At 38.9% G+C, this 27,905-nt stretch overlaps 3 protein-coding genes across 3 annotated transcripts in view; 1 reads left to right on the forward strand and 2 right to left on the reverse strand.

Moving 5' to 3' along the window:
• chn2 (chimerin 2) overlaps positions 1–2,508 on the reverse strand; it is a 41,291-nt gene extending 38,783 nt beyond the window's left edge. Inside the window, exon 1 of the mRNA XM_065246028.2 lies at positions 2,078–2,508. Coding sequence (XP_065102100.1) covers positions 2,078–2,126 — 49 coding nt within the window. The 5' untranslated portion in view covers positions 2,127–2,508. The remainder of the gene's footprint in view (positions 1–2,077) is intronic.
• A 3,305-nt stretch (positions 2,509–5,813) lies between these two features.
• Positions 5,814–11,142, forward strand: cpvl (carboxypeptidase vitellogenic like). The gene is made up of 13 exons (XM_065246030.2): positions 5,814–5,969; positions 6,199–6,392; positions 7,033–7,151; positions 7,382–7,496; positions 8,576–8,634; positions 8,744–8,823; positions 8,918–8,984; positions 9,583–9,705; positions 9,786–9,917; positions 10,020–10,118; positions 10,205–10,378; positions 10,514–10,696; positions 10,837–11,142. Exons 2-13 carry the CDS (start codon positions 6,209–6,211, stop codon positions 10,933–10,935), a joined length of 1,434 nt encoding a protein of 477 aa, XP_065102102.2. The 5' UTR covers positions 5,814–5,969; positions 6,199–6,208; the 3' UTR covers positions 10,936–11,142.
• Positions 11,143–16,462: 5,320 nt separating this feature from the next.
• The window catches only part of creb5b (cAMP responsive element binding protein 5b), a 78,209-nt gene continuing 66,766 nt past the window's right edge, over positions 16,463–27,905 (reverse strand). The window contains exons 8-11 of the mRNA XM_065246151.2: positions 23,190–23,495; positions 22,260–22,487; positions 18,624–18,732; positions 16,463–18,156 (exon numbers count right to left, since the gene is read on the reverse strand). Of these exons, the coding sequence (XP_065102223.2) occupies positions 18,032–18,156; positions 18,624–18,732; positions 22,260–22,487; positions 23,190–23,495 (768 nt within the window). The 3' untranslated portion in view covers positions 16,463–18,031. The remainder of the gene's footprint in view (positions 18,157–18,623; positions 18,733–22,259; positions 22,488–23,189; positions 23,496–27,905) is intronic.

Genomic DNA, 27,905 nt, shown 5'->3' on the forward strand with positions numbered 1-27,905 from the left:
CCGCCTGAAGCAATCTGTGCCATTTCTAAGTGCACAATTGTGCTAACACATGGCTCCCTTTATACAGTACAGGGATCAAACCAGCAACCTTCTGGCCCCCGGCATAAACAGCTATGCAAATCAGCCCGGCACAAACCCATGAAAATCACCCATCATATAAACCTCATCATTTTATTTTAAATGTTCACAAGCTTGCAGGCCTGAGCTGCAGTCATAGTTTCCCTTCGGGAAGACATCAAAGCTCAGTCTGGCCTTTGATGTCGGAAGAGCTGAGCCAAGCAGCATCCATCCCGCCGGCCTGCCCTGCATTTGTTTACAACCCGTTCTTGGCTAATTTAAAGCAGAACGTGCACGCGTTTGTTCACAATCTGCATGCAGGCGAGATGAAACGAGGTTCCTGCCAAGAAGTCTCCTTCAAAAAATAATGATACTTTTGCGACAAACACACCAAATCTGGCCCAAGTGCGGTATTCAGCATCCGATGATTACAACGGGGGCATGAAACTAATGACAGCTCTCGTACCGCAGGCTGAAAAGACTCTCCACCTCCTACAGGATTTGTGGCTGAAGTGCAGATCTGCTGCCTCAGCAACATGCATGTGAGATAATGTATTTGGGAATAAATGTTGACCACGGGGCTATGCTGGGTTTGGCTTGATCCCTTTCTGGCCCTCGAGAGCCCCGTGGCTTGGTTGGGAGAGAAAACAAGGTTCTCTGTGTGTGCGTTTGTATGTGCAAGCATATAGAGAATTATGAAGTGTGCATGCATGTCTCACTTCAAATATTATCTCTCCCAACTTCAAAGTCATATGATACATGTAATGGTTTAAATATAGTGTCTACTTTAAAAAGGTTTCCCTCTACACACCCATCCAACAAAGCTTTCCGCTTTGTGGGTGAATTGCTTGTTATTTGAACTCAAGGCATGTACTGTCTCATACAAATCATACATATTCCCTTTTGTGCTCTCACAAATGCAATGCCAAGTGGAGCAGCGTGTCCACAATGTAAACAAGCATTTCGACATTTTAACCAGAGCTCTCCTTGTGCCCGTGCAGCGTATTTTAACACGTGCACACCTTTTTTCGCAGTTTAATGATACACATAGACGTATGCACTGGTATTCAGGCTACACATTAATATACAGGCAATCTGCAATTACGGGTCTCAGCTAAGATGATGGCAAACCTTTTTAAAGTTCATTTTCAACGCCAGTGAATTCTTGTGGATAATAGGATCAGACTAATAGAAAGTCTCTCAAGTGAATAAAACTAAGAGAGTCGCAGCTTTGAAGGTAAGAAATCCACATCCCAAGCCGTTGTAAACCTTTGATGACTCATTTAAATACAAAAAAAAAATGATACATGGCTGTTGTAACCTACTGTAGTAGATCCTTTAAGACAATGTCTGGGAAATGAATCCAAACCAGATCTGGATGTGTCCAAACCAGTTTTTGCTTCCCACGGCTATGACACAAACATTCCCGTTTGTAATATTTCACATTTTAGGAGAGGCTTATCGTTGTTTTGAGATATTTGGGATCACAGACGACAAATTTCATGAAGAGGTGCATGTGAAGTGAAAGCAAAAAAAGTGTAACAGTTGCCCCACCCACCCAAAATAACAGCACACATGCAAACATTCTTTTCCTTCCTACAAATACAAAACATCTTGCACCCAAAAAATCTCACTTAATAATAAAAATGAGGGTTCATTACTTAGTGTGACAGTTTGGCAATGTCCATGACCTCTTTGAAAGACTTCCTCGCAACATAATGTAGCTAGCAGTGAGTTATGGTGATCAGACTAAAGACCCAGGTGTCTTCTCATTACAAACTGTTATAATATATCATAAGATGGATGTGGCAATGTTCTGGCATCATGCATTAGCACAATGAATGCTTTCCTGCATCGGTTAGGCATTCAATCTAGTTAATTCGGGATGAAGGTGTGACACACCTCTTCACCATTTTAAATCATGTCTGAACACAAACCACAGAAATGAAACTGCCACTTATTTTCATTCACGTACTACAATTACAAATGCATTCACATTTCCATATAAATGATCACTTACCTGAGGAAACGGAGGAACCCGACAGACTTGAGTTACTGGACGCTGCCATCGCCTCTAAATCACTGAATATACTCGCTTACTGCTGTCTGTAATGGGTTGACAGCTTTTCCATCTCAGTCTGTGTGAACTGAAGCGCTGTGTTTAGCTCATGAAGAGCTGATAATATCCAGCTGTCAGTGTCCGATCAGACGGGAGTCGCCAGCGCAGCCGCATTTACAGTTGCGCGTGTGGAAACCGAAGAAGCGTATGGTGAAACTATAGTTGATATACAACCTCAAAAAATATGGCAACTATCTATTCTTCGCCGTAATGAAATGCAAAATGCGAAAAAACTTCTCGGCTGTTCCGTGTGCTGTCAGTGACGGGAGGGTTCGCCATATTTCAGGACAGATTTCACTGTATCGCGTCCATGTGCCACTTCTAGACTCGTAATAAACGTGCAGTGTGTGTGTGCAGGCGCGTAACCGCCTTCTTAAAGTGGAAGGGACGCGCGCCCACGTTCCTCCTGTCTACCTGACTGTTATATAACGTCCCGCCTGTCAATCTGTAAATTCCACTGTGTAAGTGTTTAAAAATATTAAGTTTAAAGTTACGAAGTACTTTTGGTAGCTGCGACCTTGTTTAAAAGTAGTTCCCTGAAATAGATTCCTGATAGAGAAATTAATGAATGAATTAATAAACAAACAAACATCTGGATTGGTAGTTGGTTTAAGATGGGCTCTGTCTGATAAAGCCTCCTTATAGTACACTGTTTGAGAAGACAGACGTTTTTAGTGGTGTCCAGTGTTGGGGCTAGTTACTCAAAAAAGTAATATATTACGTATTACATATTACTCTCAAAAATAGTAATGCCTTACTTTACTTTATTACTCCCTGGAGAAAGTAACAAGTTATATTACTAGTTATATTACTAGTTACATTTTTTTTCTGGACAAGAATGTTTATTTGGGCAAGCCACGGCCAAGAAAATGCTGGCTTCCTTACCCGCTACCGGACGCAGGGCACAGCGTTCGGAGAAACATTAAAGAGTGTGCACTTCACCGTCAAGTTATTTTCCTTCCGTTGAACATAATAAAATATGACTGAATCTCCACCCGTCGAAAGTAGCTTTCTGTTGCTGGGAACCTTCCTCTGAAAAAGAGCTTGCCGTTGTTGACGCTTCCATTTTCCCGATCTGTCTTTGAGTGTGCCGCTGCCGCTCTGTGCTGCTGGCTGCCGGGTGTCGACCAATCGGTGATGGTAAATGATACCTCGTGCCAAACTTAGACCAATCACTGTTTCATTCACGCCCTCCTCCCCTTCCCTTTTGTTCTCTGTGTTTTGTGCCTTGTGTGATGAAGGTGCTACTGGCGAATGTAACTAAAGTAACTAGGTCGGGAAAACTGTAATAATATTACCATTTTCAGACGGGTAATGCCTTACACTACTAGTTACTGAAAAAAGTAATATTATTACAGTAACTAGTTACTTTGTAACTAGTTACACCCAACACTGGTGGTGTCTGACTTATTCAATCCCATGATCCACCACAATACCAACTGTACAACTGATGTGCACTCAACAAATTGGTTCATGAAAATGCTTTCACTGTGAAGTTTGCATCAAATGATTTCCCACATCTTGACACAATATGACGCCCGCCGCAGCCCTTCCAATGTAGTGTGCCTGCATATCGCTCCCTCTCTTCTACAGTAGTGCACTATTTATTTTGGGTGTTGGCCATTTTGTAGTGGTGTCCAGAACCTTACTTCATTGATAAATTTGTTCAATCTTTTTTTATCTGCGGTAAAGTGATTTTGAGTGTACAACTACTGACTCACAGATTTCCCATGATACAACGAGACTTTCTGCACATCTTGTAGCTATGTCCAATATTGCTCCCTATCTCATATAGTGCACTATTTTGAGTGTCGGACATTTTGTAAAGGTGTCCATAACCTGATAGAACTTCATTCATACATTTGTTTACTCTTTTTTCCACACACAATGAGTTTGCACCGGTTTGCACTAGTTTGAGTGTACATTAGATGTAGACTCACTGACTCACTGATTTCCCATAATGTGAGACTGACTGGAGTCACCTGAAACACTCAGGGTTGGGCTTCAAAATGTATTTTAAAAATAAAAAAACAGATACATTACTTTGAACATAAACTACAAAATACAGAATTCACAACATGTATCAAATGTATTTTTCTATTTTGAAAATACCAAAAATACTTTTACAAGGAAACAAAAAAATTATTCACAAACCTTCCATCAGCTGGACTATTCGATCTATTGCTTCTCAATTACATTGACAAAAATCTGACATATGCAACCTGTAAGGAAGGGCCTACTTGCATTAACTGATGGCACCTGTATTTAACCAGTTTCTAACTAATTAATCGTTTGATTGTTTTCATAAATATAATAATATATTGTGTGTCAGGCGGTCATTCATGCAATGGTATGCAAAACAAAAAATCATGATCTAAACAGCCACTTCAACTAGGGGAATACTCAGCTTATTTATGTAATCAAATCATTAGACACCCATTTAGCAGTTGAAAACAAACATTTTGTAATTTCAAAAATTAAATGTAGCCATTTAATCTGAAAGTAGCAATCAACCAATTTTCTGGTCTGGGGCTGGTCAATCTTCTCAGTAGGCACCAATCAGAGGCTACATTTCTATGATGTCATCATGTAGACTTCTTACAAAATATTTTACAGTATTTTAAAACACTAAAGTATTTTAATACAAAATACAAACGCATTTTCATCAACCCTATCAAATACAAATTACAAAATACTATTTTGTATTTGAAATACATGTATCAGAAACACTGCCCATCCATGGAAACACTGACACTGAACCTCATGAACGTATATTTATACACATATTATTCTTGTTGACCGTTACTACATTTTGTTTTAATAAACAGATGAAATCAATGTAATATTTTAAAATATAGCTAATAAATATAACAAATAAACATAACGCATAAACATGCAGTTGTTTAAAATACAAAAAAAAAAACGTGACAAAACTGAAAACAGTGAAAAAATGAACTTTTTATAAACTTACACTGTTAATAGGCCTATAAGTTAAAATAGGGTAATGTTTATGACAAAAATTTTATTTTTGGTAAACAATTCTCTGCAAGCATGTGAAAAATAGGTAATTGAAATTTGACTCCCCTTGCGATGTCAGAAGGGGATAATACTGCCCCTTAATCTGCACTATCCAACCACGGCACTGCCATTTAGTGCAGAGATCATTTGCTTTTTAAAGGACACACCCAAAACAGCACATTTTGCTAACACCTACTAATTGGCAATTTTAAAGTGTTATCTGTGGGATAGTTTGAGCTAGAACTTCACATATGTACACTGGGGACACCAAAAATGTATTTTACATCTTAAAAAAGTCTTGTGAAATGTCCCCTTTAAACTGAAAGAACATGATCTCACATATTACTAAAATTACTCTACAAAATAAATCAGTTTTGTTATTTTACAACAATTACAACAACCATATTTATACTGCATAGATATTACAGCAGTTGGAGTGTTTATTGTGTGTTATGTAAAGTAATGTAATTATTTATACTGTTCAACATAGTGTTGTTATAAACAACTTGTTAAGCATATTAGCGTACTGTCACAAATGTATAATAGGATACTGTTTCACATATGGTGAATCTACTGTATACGGGTTCGTTTTAAATCCGCCGCTAGGGGGCGATGTCTTTTATTGAAATTGTACGGCACTGTGATCACATGACTGAGAGCCTACACAGTCATGTGACTTCAGCACATATACATGATGATATAAACAATTCGGTCGTTACTTTTTAGTCTTACATACCGATGTGACCGGTCTGAAATTTTAACTGACATCTTTGAGGTAAGTACATGATGACTATTGATCAGGAGAACAACTTTTATTTTTTAGCAAATTGAAAGTACTATTTTATGCAGGATGTTTTCTCTTTTCTATGATCCAGATAGACTAACAACCATAAATACCAGCCATGTGTTATAATCCAATAAGGTGCAAAGCAGACAGTAACTCGAAACTTTTAATATCATGCCTGATCGTTGATCTCCGTGTCATATTTCCTTGCTGTCTACAGTTACAGCTGTATGATGCTGAAAGAAACTCTCCTGCTTTTTTGTCTCTTGGCTGTGCTGGACTCAGTCCGCTCCCGCGGTTGTTCCTCGTTCTTCTGCCGGAGATCACACCGTGTCAGCGGGTCACATGATGGACCTGACCCGGGGAAACCACTCTTGCTTACCCCCTATCTGGAGGGAGGCAGGATAGAAGAAGGTGTCTGTTATAAATATTTAGATATATGTTGTATTTTTGACTTACAAACCCTACTGAAAAGAAGCTTGGCTAAGCTGGTTGGCTGGTCTTAGCTGGTTCAACATGGAAGTAGCTGGTTTAAGCTAGTCTTCACAACCTGGCAAAGTCTGGTCAACGTGGTGGGTCAGCTGGTCTTCCAGCCTTACCATTTATAAAGTGTCCAAAACCCCTCTAAAACCAGCCTGCTGCTTCAGCTTAACCAGCCAAAACCCGGCCGAGGACCAGATAAAACCAGCCAGCCAGCTTATGCTGGTTTTAGCTGGTCTTTTCAGTAGGGAAGTTTCAAAATCTATCAACAGGCTTGTTCTTTGATTATGTTTTGCTTTATGATTTGACATAAAAATAAGCATATACTACAATTATACTAAATATTAAACTAGTAAAATACTGTTACTTCATACTGTTTTTTTTTTTTACCTTTATTGTACTACAGAATTTTTATGTGAGTTGAACCTGTTACTTTAAATCTAGCCACCTTCTTACATATCAGCACTATGAAAACTCATATCAGATGACCACTTGTATCCTAAAAAAATAATTCACACTTTGCTTCTAAATTTCATGCCAATACATCTGTTTGATCTGATCTGAATGTGCACAGCCAGAAAACTGAGTTTGGTGGATGCCCTCCCCGGTGCCAATGTCAAAAGTTTCTCTGGATATCTTACTGTGAACAAGACCTACAACAGTAATCTTTTCTTCTGGTTCTTCCCTGCACAGGTAAAAATCTGAGCTAAACATTACATGCTATTTGAAATGGTATTTACCATAGCACTAAAGATAAGACACATCTGCTGACTGGAACTGCTGTGTCAATAACAAATCACATATTTTACTGCGTTCAGGTTTAAAACAAGGGTCTCTCTTGAAACTTATAAGCCTATTTAAAAGTGCTGTTGTCTGCTCTTGTTTATTGGTGTTCAATGTTTTTTTTTTGTGTGTGTGTTCAGGAGAAACCAGAGACCACTCCAGTGTTGCTGTGGCTGCAGGGAGGACCGGGTGGCACCTCTATGTTTGGCTTGTTTGTGGAGCATGGGCCATATTTTGTGCATAAGAACCTCACATGTGAGTACAAATGTCTATATGCACTGACTTTGTACTTCGTATTTTTGTCTTGTTTGCAGAAAAAAATATCTAAAAATTCTTTAATTAGGATGTATTTTCTTGATGAGCAAAATGACCTAGAAAAATAAGGCTAGTTTTAGACAAAAAATATAAAATGTAACTGAATTTGTGCTTAAAACAAGCAAAAATAATAATAATAATAATCTGCTAATGCAGTAAGAACATTTTTTCTTGAATTAAGTGTTTAAGAAAAAAGTACTTATTTCAAGATATTTTTTTCTTATCCCATTGGCAGATATTTTTACTTGTTTTAGCACTAATTTACTTAAAGTTAATATTTTTTGTCTAAAAACTAGACTCATTTTCCTAGGTCATTTTGCTCATCAAGAAAATACATCTTAAGTTAAGAATTTTAAGATATTAAGAGAGTCATTTTTTTGTAGTGTGTTGTTCTTTAACATTAATTGCTTGTTCTTTCTGTCTCATCATGAACATTTTAATCATGGTATGCGAATGTTGATGGGACATCTGTTAATGTGTTAACCATTTTGTGCCTATGTAATGATCAATGCGTTAGTTTTATTTTCATTCAGTAGTCATTATGTCTCGTGATGAGAGATTTACTTCCTCTATAAAGTTCACCATTTGACTTTTATTGCTTAAAGGGACACAATGAAAATTCTGTCATCATTTACTCACCCTTATGTTGTTACAGACCTGTATAAATGTATTTGTTCTGCTGGACACAAAGGAAAATATTTAAAATTATAAAGAGGAAACAGAAGCCCCATTGACATCCATAGTAGGACAAAAATACTACTGTGGAAGTCAATAGTGCTCAAAAATGGTTTGGTTACAAACATTGCTCAAAATATCTTTCAGAAGAACAAAGAAATGAATACAGGTTTTTTTTATTTTTGGGTAAAGTATCCCTTTAATAGAAAGCTAGTTGATCTGCCTAGAGCACCTTGAAGTAAACTTTAAATGTGCTGATATATCTTTGTGAATAATTTTAGTTTAAATGACTATTAAGTTGAATTAAATAAAATTGCAATGATTCATTGTCTGCCTTTCTGCAGTGGGCTATAGAGATTTTCCCTGGACATCACGATATTCAGTTCTGTACATTGATAACCCGGTAAATTCAGTTTATCCAGTTTGCAAAAATATCACAACTGTTTGTATGACCTAGGCTTTATTTGAATGAAATATTTTAATCTGATATCTGTGGTTTATTTATATTTAAGGTTGGCACAGGGTGGAGCTTCACTGAGGATGATCGAGGATTTGCCCAAAACCAGGATGATGTGGGCAGAGATTTGTACAGGTAAAATCTTTACTGTACTGTTAACCAAATCAGGATTTTTCTCTTTATCCATGTAAGTTTCAAATGAATAATGACCTTTATGTTTTCTCTGCAGCGCCCTGACTCAGTTCTTTCAAATATTTAGTGAATTTCAGTCGAATCCTTTCTATGCCACAGGCGAGGTAAGTAAATGCATCCCTTTTAAACTTTAATTAATTTCATTTCATTTTTTGATTAAAGGTGCATTGTGTAACTTTTACATGGTCCCCTTACATGGAAGTTGACGTCATGTTTCTACAGTAGCCCTAAACAGACAAACTGCTCTAAAGAGCGTGTCTCAGATGATGACGTGTTTGTCCTGTGGTGGCTACCGTAGCTTCTCTATGCGTTTCAAAAGGGAGATGGGTTCTTGCTGAAGGGCATACAGCTACGGCAAAATCTTGCATGATGTTAGGTTTGGTAATAGGATTAAAATGAAAAACAACGGTTCTGGCTAGATGGTATACAGCTACGGCCTATGAAATGTTGGGTTTAGGGTTGGGGGTAGGATAAGGAGGAAAACAGCACTCATATGGCGATATTTTGGCTGTAGCTGTATCCCTTCTAGCCACAACCGGAGGTTGAGCTGTGGATTGAGCCGCTGGTTCCAATTCACAATCTCACCACTAGATGTCGCTAAAATGTACACAGTGGACCTTTAAATTGTTTGAATAAATATCTCAAAACATGGGGCTCTTAACTATATTTACATTGCAACTATTTCAAACTTTATTCCCATAGTCTTATGCAGGAAAGTATGTTCCAGCAATCGGTTACTACATCCACAAGAACAATCCCTCGGCCAAAGTGAAGATTAACTTTAAAGGAGTGGCTATTGGAGACGGTCTCTGTGACCCTGAGCTGGTAAAATTGCTTTAAAGCACTATAATGATTTACAGAGGTGTTATTGTGTGACATTAAAAAATTCAACCTGTCCTTCTCAGATGCTGGGAGGCTATGCAGATTTCCTCTATCAGACGGGACTCGTGGATGAACTTCAGAGGGAGTATGTAAAGATGCAGACAGATCTGGGAGTAAAACTCATCCAGGAAAAGAAATGGGTGGAGGCATTTGAGGTGAGCATGAAGACACCTAACATATAGAAATTTTAATATAATGTGTTTACTTTGTAAAATATCAATACATTAAAATGTAAAATATAATCTCTTTCTCCTCAGGTGTTTGACAGCTTGTTAAATGGTGACATTTCTTCTTATCCTTCATTCTACCAAAATGTCACTGGTTGCACAAACTACTTCAACTATCTGCAATGTCAGGTACTAAAACAGCGCACTCGTTTGAGTTGTGTAGTCTTGATCCGAATGGATCATTCACATCTCATTCTGTTCATTTCCCTAAACAGGAACCTGCAGATCAGGAGTATTTTTCAGAATTCGTGACTCTTCCAGAGGTTCGACGTTCCATCCATGTTGGGAATCTTACATTTAATGATGGCTCTGAGGTTGAGAAGCACCTGCTTCAGGATGTCATGAAATCTATCAAGCCGTGGTTGGGTGTTCTCATGGACAACTATAGAGTGAGAAAAGCTTTTTACTTTTCTTGTTTGAATCTGTGGCATTGATTTTAAAAACGGTAGCAACATGGGAAATGTTCATTAAGTCTGTATATGAAGATTAGCTCTCATATGAATTTATTGATCGTGTGCTTATAGGTGTTGATCTACAGCGGACAGCTTGATGTCATTGTTGCAGCTCCATTGACCGAGCGCTTCCTCCCCACTGTCAACTGGTCTGGAGTGGACGAGTATAAAAAAACCGAACGCTTTCCTTGGAAGGTCCAACCTAGTGATACTGAAGTGGCAGGTTATGTACGACAAGTCAATGAGTTCTTCCAGGTGAGGGTTTACAGATAATCTGTTACATAGCTGTGGGCCATTTTGAGATATGCTGTGCTGTACCTGTTTGACAGAGTGAATTGAAGTATTTATTTTATGTATTAATGTGTATAATATGCTCGGTTTTCTCTCTCTATCAGGTAATTGTCAGAGGAGGCGGGCACATTTTGCCTTATGACCAACCAGAGAGAGCGTTCACCATGATTGATAGATTTCTCTCTACTGATAGATCTTTATAACTTTGTTGCAATAAGATCAAATAGGATTTAAAGTGATCACTGAATAAATCTAGGTTTAGTTATGTAACATGTTTTAATGCAATACGTGTATGCTATTGTGAAGCAAAGAGCTGGTTCTTTTTAATACGGATTACTGTGTGTTTAAGAGCAAGGATTGTGTTTTTATTGTGTATCATCTGGTTTTGATTAAAGTATGATTTGATTTTATGTTCGACTTGAGTCTTGTTGTCTTTTCCTATTTGACCTATATCAATATTTTCATCAATCCTATTCATATATTAAATCATGAAAATATGACTTTTTTCGTAACTGTTACAATTGGGTCCCCAGTGCTTTTATCATCCTGGAAAATGTGTAAAAGACAAACCCAGAAACTTAGTTTTGGTAAACCATTCTCTGCAAGCATGTGAAAAAATAGATCATTGAAATTTGGCTCCTCTTGTGATGTCAGAAGGGGATCTTCTTATAATAATACTGTCCTTTAATCTACACTATCCAACCACTGTACTGCCATATAGTGCAGAGATCAACTCATTTGCATTTAAAAGGACACACCCCAAAACCTACAAGGTGACAATTTTAACATGCTATAATAAATTATCTATATGGTATTTTGAGCAAAAATTTCATATATGTAATCTGGGGACACCAAAGTTTTATTTGACATGTTAAAGTCTTGTGAAATGTCCCCTTTAAGCCAAATTATTTTCAAATGCTCAATGGTTTGACAGAGGTCATATCAGCACTGCATGCAAACTATTACGGTTTGGATTACTGTAACTTTTCCTTAAACATTCAGTAAAGCTTTTGCAATCTGATTCATGAAGTGGCAGGACTACAGTCTGTAAAATAAAACGGTATTTAGGAAAGGACACACAGATACAATAAGACTAGTATGACCTGCACCCACATGAATGAAAAATAAATGAAACTGCTGTGTATACTTTGTTGGCAGCATTTTCACTTCGTGTCATGCAGGGGGAGACAAAAGGCTTCCTAAATATTTGGCGATTTACAGCAGACGCTTTTATCCAAAGCAACTTGTGCATTATAATTTATAACTTAAGGTATATGCAGTATGTTTCCTGAACACACAACCTTTATTTTATATTATAGGTCCTTTATTTAATCCTTTGAATGATATCTAAAAATTTTATATATTGCGCACTTGTGTTTCGTAGAGATTTACAGTATTTATACAGGGCCTATAGGTTAAGGTCTTCCATAGTGTGTTTAAAAACATTTGATATAATTATCTGTTCCATATACTATTCAAATAGTTGTGTCAATGTGGGCAAAACAGCCAAATCCAACATCCATGTGTGATTTATTATACATTTAGATTAGTAAGTAATCATCTCGTTTTTACAATGTTCAAAAATGTCTTACCCTGAGAACACGGTGGAGTTGTTCTTTGAAGTGTTACCAATTATTCTTTACGTAATTTAAACACTTTATTTGTAGGGTATATTTTGCATGATCCATATTACTATCTAATGCTTGACAAACTTTTACTGTAGGTGAAGTGTATTAACACTTTAATTCAGTTATTCCAATCTGACCATATGTTATAATACTCTATATCTTATCAGGTCAATAATGAATAAGTTATCATCTATAATTAAAAAAAAACATTACCATTTAAAAGTCTACAGTCATTTAATAATTTTTATTTATTATTTTTTCCACATTTTAGAATAATAAAAAACTAATTAAAATGATAAAAGCACATTTAAGTACGGATATGTTGTAACAAAAAATACATGCAAATAGTTATACTTTGATCTAGGCACACTTGGAGCTCCTAGATGGGCTCTTATACAGGCTTTCTCTTTTAAGATGAGTTTATTTTATATATAAAAAAACATTTTATTATTTGATTTTGTAATGAAAGCATTCAGGCATACACCTTCCCCATACGAAAATTAACCATGGTTTTACTACAGTCAAAACCAAAAAACCATGGTTACTGTAAAACATGGTTACCACAAACCATAGTTTTGACAACCAATGTTATCCAAAAATCCATGGTTACTTCACTTTTACCACAAAAAAACATGGTTAATTTTTGTAAGGGTCAGACCAAAAGGCTTTTAACATCATAAAAAAATTCAGTCAATTGCCTCTAGACTTTTAAACAGTAGTGTTTAATATGTACAGACAGATATTTTGTGGACATGTAGACTATTTATAATAGTTAATGTATGTTAAATCATGTTAGGTACAAATCTTATGGCAGATAATCAACATATTAGCATTATTTTGCAAACTATGACCAAATCTGTCCAGCAGAGGTCTCTGGTACATTAAACAAGAAGGCAATTGATTATGCAATCCATGTACTAACATACCATGCACACTTTTAATAAATCTGACAAAAAGTTACTACAACACTACTAATAATATTAATAAATGAGAATGCTAATGATTATATGTAAAACACTCAAAAATCAAATAATACATTTTTTAATTTTATACCTGGTTTGTTATCCCGGGAAAAAATTACTATTTGTATTTTTAAAGAATGAAAAAATATCTCATTGAAAAGACTTTGTTACAGAACAAGTGCTTTATTTTCATATTGTAATATAGCTGTTGTGATCTCACATCTGTACATTTGCATAAACAAAAACTATTCAAGGCATTAATAAACATAGAAAATATACAAAGTTATGCAAGCATGTGTGAATTCATTACGTGTAACAAACAATGCAATGTTTCAGCTCGGAATTTACAAGAAAATTTAAAGACGACAAGTGCTATGCAAACATTATTTACAAACAAGTACCAAACATGTACTCCTTTCAAAAAGAAAGGTGGTTGCAATACAGTAACAAGATTACAAAAATTAATGAGACTTTATACAATATTTATAGTTTTGTTGCAATGATACATTTAAAGTTTATTATTGTGTATTCATTGTCCTCCACCTAAAAAAATAAAATAAAATCCTACACACACACAAAAGCACACATATGCTCACACATACACACACACACACACAAACAAAACATCTCCCTCCATCTTCTAAGAATCCTATTATAAAAGACATGATCCTCTTCCCACCCTAACAAAGACTGGTGCCAAATTAACATGTTGAGATCAATCTCTGTTATTGAGAAAAATAAAAAAATTCCAGTTGAGGGTGTTTCTGTGTGTGTGAATGTGGGTGAGAGATGACCTGCGTATAGATGCGCACCTTGCATTGAAATGAAAAGACGCAGGAGATAAAATATAATGCGAATTTAGTTTGCTGCTAAAGAATTGCTTGAATCCTCAGTTATTGAAATTAGCAGTTAAAAACTGCTGTTTTAGCAAACTCCTACCACCATCATTACATCATAATAACACTGCAAAACATGTTAAGTGTGAGGTCTGAGATGTCTACGCCAGTGGGTGTGAAAATGCATACATACACAGATCTCAGAAAAAAAACCTACAGGACATACAAAGCTACATGCACAAAAAGAAAATTAAGTTGATTTGCTTGGAGAGAATATCGAGAACCAACTAACTAAAAGGTCCAAAAAACACACTGTTTGATAGGTTAATTCTTAAAGCTATAGAAGCAGGTTACTGAATGCTGCCTAACCCAAACCATCAAGCTACAGTCTAGGCTTTATGTCACATATGTGACCCACTCTGTACTCCATTGAATGACAGTGTCTGGCTCTCGCTGGTATGGGAACTGCATATCGCTGAGTCTTCTATATGGCTATTCAATCCTCTGTGCACAGAGGTCAAAGTGCATAGACGGCTACAAGATTTCCACCTCTCATCGCGGAGGCTCATGTTCCAAACACAGTGCTGCGAGGAAAGGCGAAGGGAATCCTTATTTTCCGTGTAACAGGGAGCAAAAATCCCCTACAAACTGTGAAAAACATGAAACGGAGCTTAGCTGCTGGAAGAAAGGCCTTTTCAGCGTAGGCTAAACATTTGGTAAGTCACTCCACAAGGCATACTGTATCTAGCTTGCATGTGGATCAATAAGAAATGCAAATTTTTATGTCAGGCCTCCTTGGTTCAAGAAACAAAAAACTAAGCAAAAAAGCAAAACAAAAATAAACAAACGAACAAAAAAAAACTAAAGCAAAAAAGCAACAAAAAAAAATAAACAAAAAAACATATAAATACAAAAAACAAAACAAAAACAAACAAACAAACAAACAAACAAACTAAAAAAAGAAAAAAAAAACGTCCCCAAAAAACTTAAAGGTATTGCGGAGGATTTTCTTTTTCCGGGTGGATCATCAAGACTATTGGTCCTCCTAGTTTTCAATCATGAGTGTTGCCAAATTGCATTTTTTTAAAAAGTGGAGAAGTCGGTTCTTTTCTAAAATTTGAGAAAATCCTCCGCTACACCTTCAACAAAAAAAACATATATATACAAAAAACAAAACTTACGAAGCCCCTAAGGGGACATGAAGCAAAAATTAAATAAAGTTTAGTTTTGCGTGCTCACGTGAAACTTTTGCAACTACCGCGTTTAGTTTTGTGTGCTCACATGAAACTTTCGCATGCTCACGTGAAACTATCGCGTGCTCACGTGATACTATCGCGTGCTCACGTGAAACTTTTGCAACTACTGCGTTTAGTTTCGCGTGCTCACGTGAAACTTTCGCGTGCTCACGTGAAACTTTCACGTGCTCACGTGAAACTTTCGGCGTGCTCACGTGAAACTTTCGCGTGCTCACGTGAAACTTTCGGCGTGCTCACGTGAAACTTTCGGCGTGCTCACGTGAAACTATCGCGTGCTCACGTGAAACTATCGCGTGCTCACGTGAAACTATCGCGTGCTCACGTGAAACTATCGCGTGCTCACTTGAAACTTTCGGCGTGCTCACGTGAAACTATCGCGTGCTCACGTGAAACTATCGCGTGAAACTATCGTGTGCTCACGTGAAACTATCGCGTGCTCACTTGAAACTTTTGCGTGCTCACGTGAAACTATCGCATGCTCACGTGAAACTATCGCGTGCTCACGTGAAACTATCGCATGCTCACGTGAAATTGCAGCGTTTAGTTTTGCGTGCGCACATAAAACCTTTGCTTTCGCGTGCGCACGTAGAACTTTTCTCTTTCACGTGCGCACGTGATAGTTTCAAGAGTGCGATAGTTTCACGTGCGCACACGAAAGTTTTACATGAGCACGTGAAAGTAAACTTACAAAAAATTCTGCACATGAAGGTTTCGCGTGGGCACATGAAAGTTTCACGTGAGCACATGAAACTAAACTTTAGATTTTTTTACACCAATATCACCATAAAGGCTCGGTAATAACTAAACAAAAAAAACAAAAAAGTACTAAAGCAAAAAACAAACAAACATAAATATATATATATAAACAAACATAAAAAAATATATATAAATAAACAAAAAAGGAAAAAAAAATCTAAACAAAAAGCAAAAAAAACCCCTATAAAAAACAAAAAACAAAGCAAAACAAAAAGCTCAAAGTGTGTCTTCCTTTTAAAACGTGGAAATTTAAGACGCGCACATAAATCTAAACAAGGCCTAACAGTTCAACCTGAATTAATAATAAATGCAGGGTATTAATAATGAATGGCAATCTTTCCTATGCAAGTAGATAAGACAGAAAAGTTCAGGCACATAGTGACATTTGGAAAGCAGGGACATCTAGCGTAGTCTAGATCAGCACCTGCATACAAAGAGTAAAATGCTACATTTTCTCAGCTGAGAGAAAAACCAAAGTGATCAAAGCTGCAAAGGTCAAGAAAGCTGCTAGGAGACTAAAGAAATAAAACCTTAGTCTGGATTCAAACATGACTCAAGATCTCAAAACGACAGCGAGCTGCTTCGGGCCCATTGGTCCATAATCATACACTCATGAGGTATACAAGACCTTCCACAAACACCCCTTAAAGCTACACGAAGGGCACAAATATAACATTGGAATGTTAACAGTAAGCTGCTCTCTGTATATTAACAGTATCTCCAGTACAACATACATTTCCAATACATGGGCTCCTAAAATTTTACAGCAGAATTTCCAATGGTCCACGTCAAGAAGCACATCTCATAAGATTTTCGGTGCACGTACAAATACTAATATAAAACGGGACATACTGTATGAAAATAAATCCTGTGACATGCATCAGCCTCGCTTTTGGATTTATCCTGGAGTAAGAAAGCCAGAAGAAGATCCAAACAACAGTCCGAGCCAAAACTAAAGCTAATTTCAGGCTGCATTTAACAATGCATTTGGCTCTCATAGAGGTTTTCCATAACCTCGGGTAAAATAAAATAAAAAATTCCATGGCATTAATCTGGTATAAAAATCAGACATCAAACTTAACAGACATTTTCTGTACCATACGTAAAAATATTCTCCTGAATGACTAGGGTTCAAGAAGAAGATAATGGAAAGGCGAGATGTCTTGACCTTAAACATGACTTTACTTGCGATCTCACCACTCTGGGGAACCCAAAATCTCGCACATGTGCACACATGAACTTGTGTGTCAGCTTGATATAAACATTTCATTTACATGACCTGTATCATATTAGGAGCCGATGCTGTTATGGTTTAGTAGGATAACAGACATTTGTTACTTTTCAACTGATCCAAAATGCTAATAAGTTGAGCATAATCAGATTTAGATGCGCATCGGAGATTCATATTGCTTTGGTTTACATTCATGATCATAACCAAATGGAGAACGACTTTCCTAATTTATACTTTAGAATCGGATAAAAGGGGGAATGTGACAGCAATTATTATAAACTCCCAACAGAAACAAAAGGGATACAAACAGCATCATCATTTTGGCAATGGAAAAACAGCACGTAACACAGCTCCTACTACTATTTGTGTTCTGTTCGCTTGTAAAGGCAGTAGTCCAGTTGTAATCCAGGAACAGATGTAGAGCTCACGTTGCCACAACAACCCATCAGCCGTGTTCCTAACAGGGTGAGACTTCCCTTTTTCTTAGCTGACTCAAATGGTAACATGAAGCAAACAGAAACATTTTACAGAAGAGAAAGCTGCCATAGAGGCACAGAGGTGTGGGTCTGTCCATACAGTCCGCAGTCAGGATGTCCGGCATGGGAGTGCGTTGGGTAAGGGTTTGAGTCTCTAATGGATGGCGTTAATGTCTGTGCGGTGATTGGGTGCCGTGCTGGAGGTGGTGATGGTATTGTGCTGGATGACTTGCTGCTGGGTTGCAGGGGTTGGGCTTCCCGCCGGACTGCTTTCTGGACCTGAGGTATGAGAGGAGAGATGAAGACGTGTATCCATCCATCCATCCATCCATCCATCTGCTCTTTCATAGTTTCATAGTTCAGTTATGTTTTAAGTGTCAAATTCATCTCTGATGTTTCTTCTATGTTAAATAAAATGGAAAAAAAATGAAACAACTGCATTAACTTGCATTAACATTATTGCCTGTGATATTTAATTAGATTTTTTTTTACAGTCAAGTCGTTTTATTTCCTACGCCATGAGCACAGCCAAGGCAACAGGTTTTTTAGTGACTGTGTTTTTCCCCTCAAAATCAAACCAGGGAGTGGCAGTCTCCATACATTTCATAATGTCACAAGTATCTATATCAATGGGTGTAACTGTAGTGAAGATCTACTTTATACTAAAATAGACACAACAATGTGCAGTACATCCACCATTATGTGGTGTCACCCGTGTGTGTGTTTGTGTGTGTGTTGGTACTCACTGAGGTAACCTTGAGACTCTTTCTGCATTGCTGTGATGGGACAGTCCTTGTGTGTCAATAAAAGCTGTTTCAGTTGCGTAACCTCATTCTTCAGCATCGTGACCTCGTTCTGCCAACAAGAGATTAAACATTTTAAAAGGGATAGTCCACGTAAAAATATATTCACCCAAGATGAACCCAAATGAAGATTTTTTTAAAGTGTTTACTCACAGCACTAATGATGGCACATTCATTTTTTTTATAATGACTTACACTGATAAGTTGTTTATAATAAACACTGCAATATTACATCAAAAAATTTGAATTGTCAGTTTTGATTTTATTGGGGCTTTAAAATGTTCGCGTTTGCGGTCTGAAGAACAACAAAAGACATTATGGGATCAAATGACATGAGGGTAAATAATGACACATTTTTCATTTATGTGTGAACTATCCCTTTAACTGGTGTGTAGCAATGTAAAAAACTTACATTTACATGTACGCATTTGGCAGACGCTTTTATCCAAAATGACTGTGGACTGAGCCCATGAGCCCACTGCTAAGTAACACAATACTTTACCACTTAAAGGGATAGTTCGGTCAAAAATGATATTAAACCCATGATTTACTCACCCCCAAGCTGTCCGAGCTGCATATGTCCATCGTTTTTCAGACAAACACATTTCCGGATATTTTAGAAAGTGTATTAGATCTTTCAGTTGATTAAATGTAATGTTACGGGGTCCACGACCTTAAAGTCCAAAAAAAGTCCGTCCATCCTTCACAAAATAAATCCAAACGGCTCCAGGATGATAAACAAAGGTCTTCTGAGGGTAATCCGTGCGGTGTTGTAGAAATATCCATATTTAAAACTTTATTAACGTAAATAAATACCTTCCGGTAGCACCGGCATCTTAGACTCCTCAGTATTCAGGAGAGAGTATTAGCGTAGTGTACGCACTTTTCTGAGTGACGTATGACAAATTTGGAGGGCGGGGGCACAGAGCAGCAGCAGAGTAGCCTCCGTAGGCTGCGTAAGCTCTCATCCTGAATGCGGACGCGACTAAGATGGCAGCGCTGCTGGAAGGTATTTATTTACGTTAATAAAGTTTTAAATATGGATATTTCTACAACACCGCGCGGATTACCCTCAGAAGACCTTTGTTTATCATCCTGGAGCCGTTTGGATTTATTTTGTGAAGGATGGACGCACTTTTTTGGACTTGAAGGTCGTGGACCACGGAACATTACATTTAATCAACTGAAAGATCTAAAACATTTTCTGAAATATCCGAAAATGTGTTTGTCTGAAAAACGATGGACATATGCTACTTGGACAGCTTGGGGGTGAGTAAATCATGGGTTTAATATCACTTTTGGCCGAACTATCCCTTTAAGCATCGATTTATTTTCCTTTATAAAACGGTTAGTTCAATCCTTGATTCTGATTGGTCAATAGGTGTGCTTTATTTACGATAAAACACGGCTATGACCGCTTCACCCAATGGTTCTGTTTATCACTGCGCCATTAACACCCTTAGCAACCACACGTATCAGTTTGTTGTTTTTATTTAAGCTTTCATGCATATTACACATTGAAACACATTTTTTCTAGCAGAAGGAATGCTTTTAATGATTTAACTTAAAGGAACAGTATGTAAGAAATTTATATCAATTAATCATTAAATGGCCCTGAAATGTCACTAGACATTAAGAAATCATTTTAATTTCAAATACTTATATCACTGACAACAGCAGTCCGGCCAGGATATTGTCATGTAAACAGTGGAGTTGCAGCCCTCAACTGATGTTTATGTTGTCGTTTGGTATATTGGCCACCAGCTGTGTGATTGCAGTACCAGTTTTAGCCACACGTTTTGTGATTGCAATACCAGTTTTGGCCACAATCCTACATACTGTTCCTTTAATGAAAGTTGCACTAATACATTTTTTTACTTTAATATTGTGTTGTAACCGTTTTATAAAAGCAATAAGGTACTTGAGGCAAGTGCTGTATCGTGAATAAGTACAAAGCCTCTCGTACCTTATTACTGTAAAAGATTTCTGCAGAAATTACAGTGTTACTGCCAGCTGGTTGCCAGTAACTTACTGTAGATTTGACATTTATGTTATTTACTGGCAACAGTTTGTTCAAAGTTAAATGAACATGAAACATTTTCAGTCTTTATCTTCTACAGTAAGTTACTGGGAACCAGCTGTATAATTACAGCAATTCTTTATAGTGTACTTGTAATTCCTTTATGTTTTAAGATTATGTTTAACCCCTTGGCATTCCTGAAAAAAGCTCAAAAATGCCTAAAAAGGACACAAATTGTACCAGCTGTGTTGATTGTATCTTAAAACGGTTTACATCATTTGAATTACAAGAATTTCAGCTTTCCAAAGATATGTGAGATGTTTAGATTTTTGTTTTTGAGATAAACTTTTGTGTAAAATAATGCAGGGTCCCTCCCTTGGCTGCCCTTGGTACACTAGAATTTAAACCATATTTGGGAAATCTTGTTTACAATAGTTAGCATTTCAGTTTCTTGTGTGCAAACAAATCTAAACAAATACACACATGCTTGTTTTTGTCATATATCCATATAATACTTAACATAATTATGCCATGTTAGAAAAAAAGGCATTGTGAGCCTCAAATCTTCAGTTAGATGCTCTGAATTAAAGACTAAACAACGTCATAATGAGCAGGCGGTGATTTAACTACCATTACTTACTTACAGGTGTGGCCAACACAAGCATTTATAAAAAAGCTTCTTGGATTTGACTAAATGATCTGTCAGAATAATATACAGTATAATATTGCACATTTTTAATGATGTTTTTTTTTGGAGAAGCATCCGCACATGTCTGTGATTGTTTGGTAAAAGTTTAAGAAGCAAAACAAGCCTGAAGAGTGGAATTATGACTGTGTATAAGAGCATACATTCCCACCTTCTCAAACAAACAAATGTAATATGTGTTATGATGGGAACAAAGGGTGGAGTGGCCTAGCGGGTGAAGATCTGGCCTGTTAATTAAAAGACTGTGGGTTCGAACCTCACAAAGGCCGACCCACCGCTCTGTCCTTAAGTAACATACTTAACCTCAGATTGCTAAGGGGTGACTGTCTCTGTAATAAATGCTTGACAGGTCACTTTGGGTAAAAGTGACAAATGATGTTCGTGAAAGCTCTATTTGCAGTGAATTATGTTAGCAACACAAAAGGTTAAGGTTTTGATTCCCAAGAAACACACACGCTGATAAAATGTACCTAAAATATACAATAAATGCCATGTCTTTTTTTATTTATTGTACATATCCACCAAATATAGACTTCTGATAGGATGATATATTCAGTGATGCTCTTGGTTTCATTGGTCTACGAACCACATATTTAGCTCCTGCTGGCTATGCTCTGGTAGACCTCAATAACCCATTGACCCTACCCTCCACATAGTCTGTAACGCATGCTCTCCATCTACAGTAGCTTCAGCTGTCAAATGAAGGGTGTTTATGAGCTTCTGTGGTCTAGAGAAAACTAATAGAGAATGAAATATGAAGCCCCGCGTGAAACACATCTCAGCGGGCGTTCCAAAGCGAAGTGCATCGCACGCCTAAAAACACAGGATTTCAGCTGAGTGTCGGGCGTTTTACCTGGAGTTGCATGTTAGTTTGGGTGAGCTCCTCTGCTTTTTTTTCCAGAGACATCACCCACACTTTCCTTTTTTGCCGGCAGCGTGTGGCAGCTGCTCGATTCCTCTCCAGGAACTTTCGCCTGCGCTCGTCGGGGTCTTCGTCCATGACCCGTCTGCGACGACCTCCGCTGGGAGGTGGCGACTGAAGGGTCTGCGTTGGCTGCATTTGCTGCGCAGCTGGAGATAACTGTAACGAATGGGTTAACATAGTCAGATTCTCCAGCATTCACGGACCGATCACCTGTCTGACATCTCCCCACGCACAGACTTCCCGTCTGGGCGTATTCTTCAAAATGCGCTCTGTACATGTGGCCAAGCGGCTCTATGATGGACGTCTGGGTGTGAGAAACTGCGGTGCAATTTACGGGCTGCCCCACCCTCATAAAGAGGTGTCAGGGCCCAGTTTTCCACTGCAAACATGCACTCGAATGAATGCACCGCGACACCCTGAGAAACAGGGCCACTACCAGGCCCACAAAAAGCTTCTTTGACGTATGCTTGGCAGCGTTTGCCGTCTTTAGATCATTACGGGTTTCTGGAAACCGATGGAAAATGCGGTGGCTTTGCCGGTTTTCTATGTATACAGGGCCCCTTCTTTGCCTTAATAATACACTGGGAGCAGAATTTGTGAATCACAAAAATATGGATTCAGTCACACGCTTCAAAATGCCCTGGTCAAAACCTGCGCAGAATCTTAAGTAGGTGCATTACTTTCCCTTAAAGGGGATAATTTTCATTTTTGGCGGACGTTTAGAAATCAGTGGGGGTTTTACTTATTCCCAGGTTCATGTAATATGACATGACTCCACTTAGCTTACCACAACCCAACTCAATTCAATACATCCATCGACTGCAATCAACTCAGCTCGAATAACGCCCAATTCAGTACCTGTGAGGCAGCGGAGTGCATATTCGGGTGCGGAGAGGTCTGATGTCCGTGTGCGGGGTGTAGGTGGGGCTGGTGTGAGTTGTGGTGCCCGTGGTTCTGTTGGTGATGATGGGCGCTCTGTGCATGGCCGGGGTGATGGTGGGCATGGTGTGGGTATCCGTGGGGTGGACCCTGCATGTGCTGGTGAGGGTGCATGTGGTGAGGGTGCTCCTGCCGTGATGACATCATTTCCATCATGTGACCCATGGAGTTCATGCTGCCATTGGACATGCCCCCTGGATGGTGGGCGAGAGCAGCTTTCAGTCTCTGTGTAGAAAATGGGGGAAAGTAGATATTAAGGTAAGGACTAGCAGGTTGCTGCATAAAAATTTAATTTTGCACTCTCAGAAAAAGGGTACAAAGTTGTCACTGGGATTGTACCCTTTAAAAAAGTCCTAATATGTACCATTTTAGTACAGATGTGTACTTGTGAGATGCCGATATGTAACTTTGAGGTACTCTTTACCATGGGTTCACGCCAGCCGCGTTTGAGGCATCAAAATCGCGTCTGCCGAGTATAGTTTGCCGCTTAAACATTTTGAGGTTATCCGCTTCATTCGTGCGTGAAAGCCACGCATAAAATTCTAGTCATCGAGACATTCATGAGGAAATTCGCATCATGGGAGGGGCTTCTGTGACTCTGCTCGCTTTCTGTAATCATGTCACTACTAGAGCAAGCTCCTGATTGGTTAAAACGGTGCGTTTTTACACCAAAGTTCAAATTGTTCAACTTGCGCATTTGCCGCGGCAATGCTAAATTCGCGCCCTTCGTGCCGGAAACGCACTAAACACCTCATTCGCGCCGCGAGACCTCCAGACGTGCGCCAACGCGTCTTCACATTGACTAAACATTGAAATCACTCGCATTTGACGCTTCTACCGTGGCTGGTCTGAACGCAGCATTAGGTACAAACTTTTTCAAAATTTCAAAATTTCAAATTTTCAAATTTTTCAACTCGCGCATTTGCCGCGGCAACAATAAATTCGTAACATTTGCGCTGGGATAGCATCTACCGCGCCACACTAAACGCCTCATTCGCGCCGCGAGACCTCCAGACGTGTGCCAACGCGTCTTCACATTGACTAAACATTGAAATCACTCACATTTGACGCCTCTACCGTGGCTGGTCTGAACGCAGCATTAGGTACAAACTTTTTCAAAATTTCAAATGTTCAATTTTTTTTAACTCGCGCATTTGGCGTGGCAACGCTAAATTTGTGGCATTTGCGCTGGGCTAGCATCTACCGCGTCGCACTAAACGCCTTATTCGCGCCACGAGACCTCCAGACGCGCGCCAATGCGTCTTCACATTGACTAAACATTGAAATCACTCACATTTGACGCCTCTACCGTGGCTGGTCTGAACGCAGCATTAGGTACAAACTTTTTCAAAATTTCAAATGTTCAAAATGTTCAAACGTTCAAATTTTTTAACTCGTGCATTTGGCGCGGCAACGCTAAATTTGTGGCATTTGCGCCGGGGTAGCATCTACCGCGTCGCACTAAACGCCTCATTCGCGCCACGAGACCTCCAGACGTGTGCCAACGCGTCTTCACATTGACTAAACATTGAAATCACTCACATTTGACGCCTCTACCGTGGCTGGTCTGAACGCAGCATTAGGTACAAACTTTTGTACCCGAGTGTGGCATTTGCGCCGGGGTAGCATCTACCGCGTCGCACTAAACGCCTCATTTGCGCCACGAGACCTCCAGACGCGCCCCAACGCGTCTTCACATTGACTAAACATTGAAATCACTCATATTTGACGCCTCTACCGTGGCTGGTCTGAATGCAGCATTAGGTACAAACTTTTGTACCCGAGTGTGGCATTTGCGCCGGGGTAGCATCTACCGCGTCGCACTAAACGCCTCATTTGCGCCACGAGACCTCCAGACGCGCCCCAACGCGTCTTCACATTGACTAAACATTGAAATCACTCATATTTGACGCCTCTACCGTGGCTGGTCTGAATGCAGCATTAGGTACAAACTTTTGTACCCGAGTGTGGCGGGCACAGGAACACTCAAAAAGTAATTTTCTTAATAATTTTAAGGTACCTTGTTTCACATACATACAAGTATTCACCTATCAGAATTTTGGTGTGTTGTTTATTTAGTTTAGTAGGTTTATTAAAACAAAAAAGGGGCTAAGAAAAATAAACAAGTATTCTTGTTTTCAGCATGTTTAAAGGAAAATCTTCCCATCTATTCCACAGCAAGTGCATGACTAGATTTCTTCCCATAGATCAAATGTGTCCGCTCGCCCCGTGTTTTACACACACAAATGTCCAAGCTTATCCAGTCACTCCCATTTACCCTTTCACACATGCACACACCCTCTTACCCAAACACAAACTGTTCCACTATCTGTCGTCACTGTCTAAGAGCTTCATCTGAAGAGAGAGCCCAATGCGGTGCAGCCCTGGCAGCGAGAGATCCCTGAAGACTCTCACCCACCATTTGCCCATTTCCCCTCCGGCCTACGCACTGTTGCTTTATCCGTGTGGTCTACTTGAGCTTTCACCCACGAGTGTATGACTTTTGAGACGCTCAAAGCGCGCCTGTGTTCGCAACGCAAGTGCCTGACTGCTCTCTCTCTCTCTTGCAAAGCTGTTTTTCTGGGCAGCTCAATAAGACAACTTAGGGGTCTGAAAAAAGCCACAAGCGTAAACATACACGATGCCAAAATATGTGCGTTGGTTTGATCCGTTGACAGCACACGTAGACAACGCGAAAAAATGAGAAAGTACATAAGCATGTGCATATATACTTAAACGTCTGTGTCCATTCATCTTGGCTTTCGCAGACCTTTAGAAAAAACCCTGGAGGAATATTTTTAGAGAGTGTTGAGTCTACCGTATATATTTCCACAAGAGCTGAGCAGGTAGACTGACTTTATGAGAAATGTGTCGGAGGTTAGAGAAAAAAATTAACTAAATAAACAAAGAAAGATTCATCCCCTCAGAAGAACACAGCAGCATCCCTTTCCTCTCCAGCCAAACTATTTGTCCATTACGTTCAAACATCTGGATATAAATTATTAAACAATAAATATACATTTACATCTTAAAGATGACTTTCTTTTAAAGAATCTTCCTGGTTGCTATTTACCAAAACAAACCCAAATTGATTTGATACGTTTCTGGCTGCTCAGCTGTCCAAACCAAACAAGGCCATGCTGTCCCCTCCCTAACTCACACGCTTTGCCAAATACACAAGCACTAACTTACCCGCCCTTAACTGGCATTATGTACCCATCTTAATCATTATGGGGCATACACATCAAATGCGAACTCAACAATTTGCGCGAGTAGATTACATACTGTACAAAGTCAATGCAAAAACACAAACTCAAGTAGAGCGAAGTGATGCAAATGACACAAATTGGGCCTTAAACGCGTCTTCACGCAAGTTGAAAATATTAAACACAGTGAAAAATTTGCATGACACAAAGTTCAATCCCATGACATGAGTAATCTAGGGTGATCTCAGCAAATACGGCAATGATTGGATAACATTTGTACAAAAATGTGTAAAACACCAGCATGTCCATGTATATCATGCTTTCAAAAAAAATATATAACCTTGATATCTTTAAAATTGACTGAGTAAGTGAAATCAAACTTTGATGCTTCTAATCTCATAACGGATTTTGAGACTTATTGCAACAATCTGACAGCTGCATATCCAACCGTCCTCTGTATATATGTGACAAAAGGATTAGTTTCTGATATGTATACAAAGATGAAGTGCATCAGAATCACAAGAGCTAAGAGACCATCTTTCATCCATTAACATACTTGACATCCTGGGGTCACAGTGCATGGAAGCACCTCTGACTGATTGTGCCACCTGTCAATCAACACTGCCCTTACTCTGATTGGACCTGGACAGCTGTGCACCTATCTTTCCCTCCCTCGCGGTCCGGCCGGATCGTGTCGAGTTCCCACGCGGTGGAATGCCACCGTCTGGGGCTGAGCGAGGGGACAGGCACGGGGCTTTCATCTAATACTACAGTTGGGCTCGGCTTGGCAACGAGCCAGCCGTCGATAGAGCGAGGAGAAGCGGAGGGGGTGGTGGAGTATCTCTCTCTTTTTCTTCTACAGGAAGAGCCATACATCCATCATTGTGGGGCATAGAGAGATCGCCCGCTATCAGTGTTCTAATGTAATCAGTCTGGCTGTGAGCAGGGCCCCAGAGAGCTGCGCGGGGTCAGGGGCCAAATGAACATGTACACCATAACAGCCTGAGAGTGAGACGGCACAAAGAAGGAAGTACACAGATACCATGTTCTCATTATACACAGAAATGGATGCAGAATAGGCAAGCTACTGTATCTGCTGCTATTAGACAATAAACGGATAAATATGGGACATCAACTACAAAAGACGTTGTTAAATAGACATTTCAATCTTAAAGCTTATGGTAACATCAATCAAACAGCTAAAACCTGCTCTGCCGTTGGCTGAAATCCAGAATAAACCCGTAGCCATAAATCACCGAGAAATCTGACTAATCAAAACCAGAAAGTTCAGATGTTAAACAATGACTGATTCCAACATAACACTGTGTTTCAACATAAAACCTCAACAAAGCGAACCAGAGAAAGAAACAAGTAAAAGCATTCTCACCCAATCTCAAATCTTCTCCAGATTGAAGGGAAACTTTCTCTT

This window comes from Paramisgurnus dabryanus, chromosome 13 (assembly GCF_030506205.2).
Source record: "Paramisgurnus dabryanus chromosome 13, PD_genome_1.1, whole genome shotgun sequence".
Classification (NCBI taxonomy): domain Eukaryota; kingdom Metazoa; phylum Chordata; class Actinopteri; order Cypriniformes; family Cobitidae; genus Paramisgurnus; species Paramisgurnus dabryanus.

What these genes read in the sequence shown, in the direction of transcription:
- cpvl (XM_065246030.2), top strand. Translation starts at nt 6,209, where the DNA reads ATGATGCTGAAAGAAACTCTCCTGCTTTTTTGTCTCTTGGCTGTGCTG. An exon ending in GGGAGGCAGGATAGAAGAAG is followed by an intron (nt 6,393 to 7,032) that starts GTGTCTGTTATA and finishes GAATGTGCACAG; the next exon opens with CCAGAAAACTGAGTTTGGTG. An exon ending in TTCTCATGGACAACTATAGA is followed by an intron (nt 10,379 to 10,513) that starts GTGAGAAAAGCT and finishes GTGTGCTTATAG; the next exon opens with GTGTTGATCTACAGCGGACA.